The 6,868-nt window shown below is 31.0% G+C and overlaps 1 protein-coding gene across 1 annotated transcript; it reads left to right on the top strand.

The window, feature by feature from the left end:
* Positions 1–281: 281 nt before the first annotated feature.
* On the top strand, positions 282–2,848 carry LOC112710854 (disease resistance protein RPV1-like). Its single transcript, XM_025763286.2, has 2 exons — positions 282–1,105; positions 1,637–2,848. Exons 1-2 carry the CDS (start codon positions 282–284, stop codon positions 2,715–2,717), a joined length of 1,905 nt encoding a protein of 634 aa, XP_025619071.1. The 3' UTR covers positions 2,718–2,848.
* Positions 2,849–6,868: the final 4,020 nt, after the last annotated feature.

Raw genomic sequence — 6,868 nt, 5'->3', positions numbered from 1 at the left:
GCAGTAATGGTAAGCACGTAAGGTAGTTTCAGTGGGTCCCACATGCTCTGTCAAGTTTCAACTTTCAACACAATTACTTTGCATCTTCCGCGAAAGCAGCAATTTCACTTTAAAAGTATCAAAAATCCAAATGTGGAGCCTTCCTCCGTGTTTCCTCGAACTTATCTTGCAGTTTCAGGTCAAGCGCTCCGACAAGGAGTATTTCAATTACTGAAATTGCTGCCGCATATGTGAATTTCAAACTCAAAACCAAATAACACAATAATAATACTTTCAGTTTCATGGAGATCGACGAAGCAAAGTTCCTCTGCAGCTACGGCGGCGAGATAAATCCCCGCGGCCACAACAACAAGCTCGCCTACGTCGGTGGCACCAATAAGCTTCTTTATGTTGACCGTAGAATTGACTTCACAGCCATGGTTGCCAAAATCTCCAGCCTCTTTGACGGCGCCTGCAACGGCCATTACTTCTTCAAATACCAAGTCCCCGGCAGCGATGACCTCAATGCTCTCGTCTCCGTCACCAACGACAGAGACCTCCACAACATGATGCTCGTGTTCGATCAACTCTACCGCGACTCCCCTAGATTCCCCCGCATGAGACTCTTCCTCTTCCCAAACCCTAACAAACCTCTCGATTCGGTTAAGCCAGACTCTAATGGGCTATCTTCGAATCTTTGGAAGCATGATGTGTTTATCAGCTGTAGAGGGAAGGACACTCTTACCGGATTCACTTCCTATCTTGTCAAAGCTCTGAATAAAAAACATATAAAAACCTTCACTGGTGATGAGCTTCACAAAGGGGATTGCATCTCGGATTCTCTTACAAGAGCTATTGACAATTCGTCTCTATCTATTGTGATCTTGTCAGAGAATTTTGTTACCTCAAGTTGGTGCGTCGATGAGTTATTGAAAATAATGGCGTGCGGAAGGAAAGTTATACCTGTGTTTTATGGTGTGGATCCATCTGATGTACGAAAGCAGCTAGTGAGTTTCAATGAAAAATTCAAGTCTCACTTGCAGAGTAACATTAACAATCTTCTGAAATGGATGGATGCTCTCGCCAAAGTTGCGGATTTAGAAGGCTGGGATTCCAGCTCTTGTAGGTAAGGATGAATTTATTTTGGGTTCTCTCTAGATTTACATTTTAAGAGTAGCATAAAAGCAAACATTTTTGTAAAAATTGTTGGAAGTATAGTTTTTATTTACGTCTTCAATGCATTAAAATATTTGGAAAAAATCTGGATAAATATATGTTTGTGATTTTATTAAAAAAAAATTTTTAACTGTCTAAAATAAACATTCAGGACAGTTTAGACCCAAATTGAAAACATTAGGCCAAAATTGAATGAATAAAAAACGTTAGGACAAAATTAATGAAATTGAACGTTTGGCTATTTTTGAAGAAAATGGCGAAGTTACGGTCAAAAATTATATAAATGATTTTTATTATTATGCTAGTAAAATGTACTTTTAGGATAAGATAGGTAAATCCTTTGTTTTTAATTAAGAAATAGCTGCTTAGATGATCGATTTTGTAATAGGAAATAATTATTTGACTTCTTTATTCAATTTTAATTTCTGATCATATGATGCAGTAAAACTTATCTGCTCCATTTGTTGTATTCATATTGTAGGGACGACTTTGAACTTGTGGATAAGATTGTCAAAGATGTTTTGCGAAAGCTGAATAATCCTTGTCTGCCTAAGGATATCAAGGGTGTAGTTGGTATTAATAAAAATCTTGAAAAGTTAGAATTGTTATTAAGTTCGGTTCCTGATGAACAAACGGGAATAATCGGGATTTGTGGGATGGCAGGAGTAGGCAAGACGACTGTAGTGAAGAAATTATTTGAGAAACATTCTTATCAGTATGAAGGTTCCTGTTTCTTAGAAGGTGTTCTGGAAAGATTGGAAAAGTATGGGCAGGAGATAGATGAGTTGTGTAATCAACTTCACTCCAAGTTGTTAGAAGGAAAAGACTTCCCAAATAGCATGGCAGATACAAATTCTGCAAAGTGCTGTCTCTGCAGCAGACAAAGAAGTTTCATAGTTCTTGATGATGTGGGTAGTTCAAAGCAATTAGAATACCTAGTTGGAGACCTTCAATGCTATGGTGCAGAAAGTAGAATAATTGTAATTACAAGGAACAAGAGTGTGCTGGAAAAAAGAGTTGAAAAAATTTATAAGATGGAGGTGTTAGATTTTCAAGATTCCCTTACTCTGTTTAGCTTGAATGCATTCAATCAAAAGTATCCAAAAACGGGATACCAAGAGCTATCATGGAAAGCAGTTACCTACTGCAAAGGTGTCCCGTTAGCTTTAAAAGTATTGGGTTCTTTTCTTCATTCCAAGAGTGAAACTGAATGGGATAGTGCGCTGCAAAAACTCGAGAAGAATCCTAATGCATCAATTCAAAATGTGTCAAGATTGAGTTATGATGGGTCAGATTATCAGCAGAATCACATTGTTTTAGACATTGCAACATCTTTTAAGGGAGAGCAAAAAGAACAGAGAATTGATGTATTAATAAGTTCCCTTCTTGATGAGGCTCTATTAGCTATATATGATCATTTTGAGCTGTTGCAGGATTTGAACAAGAAGTGGGGAGGGGAATCATTTGTCAAAAATCTATCAAGAATCCTGAAAATCATAGCCATTTGTGGGGTTTTGGTGATATTTGTGATGTTTTGGAAAACAGCAAGGTATCAGACATAATTGTTTTTAGGGTAAATTACACTAGCCTTTCTTGAGGTTATCTGATATTACACTTGGCATTGCTGATTTGTCATATTTACATTAGCATCCCTTAATGTTATGTTTTTAGGATATGCCAATTTCGCATATCATCAGAGCCACGCCTTGTCAAAAAATGAAAAGGTAAAGTATAGTTTTTGTCATTGAAGTTTGATAAAAGTTAAAAAAATACTTTAAGTTTTATTTTATTTCAATTTTGTTTTGAAGTTTTCAATTTGTATCAAATGTACTCTTGACAGCTAAATTTTATAATGTTTAGAACCAATCTAGCAATAATGCATGACAATTATGTATGATTTGTTTGTGTTGAAGATTGTTCTTATGAAATTATTATTGAATTGATCATAATTGTTTTTCAAAAATTAGCCGCTAAAGGTATATTTGATCCAAATTGAAAACTTTTAAGATAAAATTGAAACAAAATAAAAGTTAAGGGTATTTTTGAAAATTTTAGCAAACTTTAAGATACAAAATATACTTTATCCAAAAATAAAGGGTACTAAGTGTAATATCACTTAGTCCTCCAGAGAGGTTAGTGTATGTTTTTTCACATTGAGGAGTTCTATATGTAATATTGCTTAATATCAAGAGAAGTTCGTATTATAAGTCCTTGTTTTCAGGAATAAAATTGAGTAGAATAGAGATCAATTTAGTTCGACCTCCCACACACAATTCTGATTTTGTTTAATTTATTCTGTTTATCAAGGAACTCATTCAATTGAAGGCGTAATAAAGTTATGTCTCAAAGTTGATAAAAGCTATGATTGAGTGCTGGCACTTTCAATCATTTCCCCAATTAAACTTTGAAGATTATGTGATCTGCAGCTTCCTATGTGATTGGAGTCACTTACTGATATAAAAAAGAAAAAGAGAAAGAAGACGTGTGTTTAGAAGCTTGTTACTTTGCATGCCAAAAGGTCAACTTAAACGACTTTGGGATAGGGTGCAGGTTTGTATATATACATTATGCACATATATGTATATAATCTGTGCTTTACCTTTCAGTTGAACATTGTATCTGATTTTTTATTATTATTATTATTATTATTATTATTATTATTATTATTATTATTATGTGTGTATATTTTTCGTACTTTATGGGTTACTCGTGTCATTTTCGACTTTAATGCACACTAATCTCCCACTTACTGATAGTCTGATTATTCTTCTTGCTATGGTTGAGGTTCTACAACCTGTTGAGCATGTTCTCTTCGAGGATATCAACAAGACAAATTAGGTTTTCTTTAATAATTTTTTTATTACTAATAATAATGAATATATTTGTTCGGATGTTTATGGAGTGAATTATTTTATCATATATCTCAATTATCATGATATTTCTTTAGATTTGGTAGTGTCGTTTCTGAAATATTAAACTAAGACTTGTTTTTTACTGCCAATTTTTTTTCTTACGAGATTTTTATGTAGTTAGTTTGAGTTATGTTGAATCTTGACATCTTTGGAGGATTATGACTTTCACAAATAGAAAATTTTTCTATAACTCATAAGCATTGTTGATCTATTTTGCCGATTGACCTCTACTATTATGCCTCCCTTTACTGCTATGTTGGCTTTGTTGCAAGTGGTAACGTTTTTGCTTTACTAAATGTTGAGTCACATTTGTCAATTGCTTGGATTGTATTGTTATCCATTCCATATCCATGCTTCAATAACGAGGAAGTTTTCACAAAGTTCAGCAAGAACAACTCGTGAGAGTGAAGGAACCTTGATCATTATGACTAACGACTGGGGAGGCTTGAAGACTGTATGTTTCAACTTTTAAGCAGCACTGCTGATAGCTAAATTTCTAAACTAAGATTAGCCTTACAGTCATTGTCTCAATCTTGACCCAAAGGGTCATGTCCTCGCTCCATTTTGAAGGACACCTTATTATATTCTTAATTAGTAACAGATTTTATGATTCACACTATTAGTTTGGAGAGTTGTTTTTTTTGCTTATGTTGGTACCGTTAAATGATTAAATTGATAGAAAAAGATTTTTTTTAATAAAAAAAGATTTCGTATTTAGTAAATTTTTAGTAGTAAAAGTAAAAGTACTAGAAAAATAAAAATAAAAATATCTTTTTTGAGAAGTTACAATTTATATATTTAAAAGATTTTTTTAAAAAAATTATTTTTTACATAATAAATAAACAAAAAATATTTTTATACTGTTATACCTAAATATCATTGATAAATAAAAAGATTTTTTTTTGTAGGAAATATTTAAACATAAAATTATTTTTATTTTTTTATAAGATTTTAAAAAAAACTAAAAAAATATTTTTTAAAAAATTTACCCAAACAAATTCTCTGTATGATGAGGAATGAATGTTTTCTTGAAATAACGTAAACAACTTTTACACTTTTCCCCTCAAATTTATAAAATTGCTTCGAAAGATATCATGTTGGTTACTACTAGAAATTTATTGATACTCTAAGAACAGCAAAATTGGAAGGAAATCCTAGTTAAGCGAAACAGATTAATATGATTTTATTGTTTGTATAGCAGTGGCTCTATATAGAGACAAAAGAAATTAAGAAAATCTAATGTCTTTACCATTTCTTTTTAAATGAGTAAAATATTTGAAAGTGGATATGAATATAATTATGTAACTAAACAAGAACTGTAGTATATAACAAATATGATTTTTGCTGAATTTTTTTTATGTAAATTTCAATACATTTTAAATTTTTAATAGTTATTAAGGATTTTTTTGAAGTCAATGAGTTATAGTTTAAATGACATAGTCTTCTTATACTCATCTAAGAGATCACGAGTTCGAGTCTCTCTATCTTTGGTAGAAAAAAAAAGATTTTTTTTAAGAGTTTAATTTTGATGTACTAATAGTGTAATAGTTATTTTTAATGACATTATATTACGTAATTAGATGCACCTCATACACATGTAAAATTACTTTATGCATCAAAATTAAATTCTAGAAATTTATAAAAAGAAAATTTGGAAAGTTTATACACAACAAATTAAAAATACATGGAAAAGAAGAAAAGATGATTATATGTTAAGCGTCTTTCAAATTTGTGATATAACAAAAAAATAGTATAATAATAACTTTATAATAAGTTTAGACTGAAATATATTTCCATCAGATTTAGAAGAGTGTAAGTAAAGACTTAATTTAGCCATTAAAATTTAGAAATCGACTTAATTCAGTATTTTAAATATTTAACGAATTTAGTCATCGAAGTTACAAGTGGTATCTCAATTTACTAATTTATTTTTTAATTTGGATATTTAAATTTTGAATTTTCATTTTAGAAGATAAAGTGTGATTTTTTACCCTTGAATAATTTTTTTCTCATATTTTCTCTTAATCTCATTTATAAAATAAATGATGAGAAATTACATTTTATCCTCTAAAATAAAATTTAAAATTTAGAGAATCAAAATCTTTTACTTTTACACTGGAGCTGTCCCTTAGTCTTAAGCTTTACTCTCTTCCGTTGCCACCACCACTACCATGTCCAATTTCACAACAACAATAACAACAAAGTGGTCACCATGAATTAGCGAATTTGGTTCTTCTATTTTTCTTTTTTAAGAAAATACCGTATTTTACAATACACAAATACTTAGTGGCAGTCGAATGCATACAATTTAGCATTTAAAATTCGTGAAATTTCATCGAAAGAAATATGCAGCGAAGATATTTTGTGCAACAGAAACCTACCACCTAAACGACAATATGTAAATCCAAGATTTACTAAAATGATGAGAAACATATGCGGTAACTCTTATCATATGCATGCCAAATGTGTTCTGTTGTTCCTAATTCATTTTCCATCCAAATATTATTTCTTAGGATAGTTACTATTATTGGAGGTAATACTAAAGTATAAACTTGTGAGTCCATTGAGAGAAAAAAAATCTATATAGGTGTCCAAAATGAAGTTGGATTTGCTTGTGTAACTATTGAATGTTATCCATAAAGTCATAAACAAATCAAAGAGATCAAAATTTTCAACCCTCAAGAAATCTTAAAACTTTTATAGGATTTAGAAAGATAAGAATGCGGGAGGAGGAAAAAAATAGTTACACAATAAGAATTAGAGAGATCAGAAAACAATTTAATTTTCTTCAACTTTTATCA

Source organism: Arachis hypogaea, chromosome 9 (genome assembly GCF_003086295.3).
Source record: "Arachis hypogaea cultivar Tifrunner chromosome 9, arahy.Tifrunner.gnm2.J5K5, whole genome shotgun sequence".
In the NCBI taxonomy this organism is placed as follows: Eukaryota; Viridiplantae; Streptophyta; class Magnoliopsida; order Fabales; family Fabaceae; genus Arachis; species Arachis hypogaea.
This window is presented reverse-complemented; position numbering and strand designations above follow the sequence as displayed.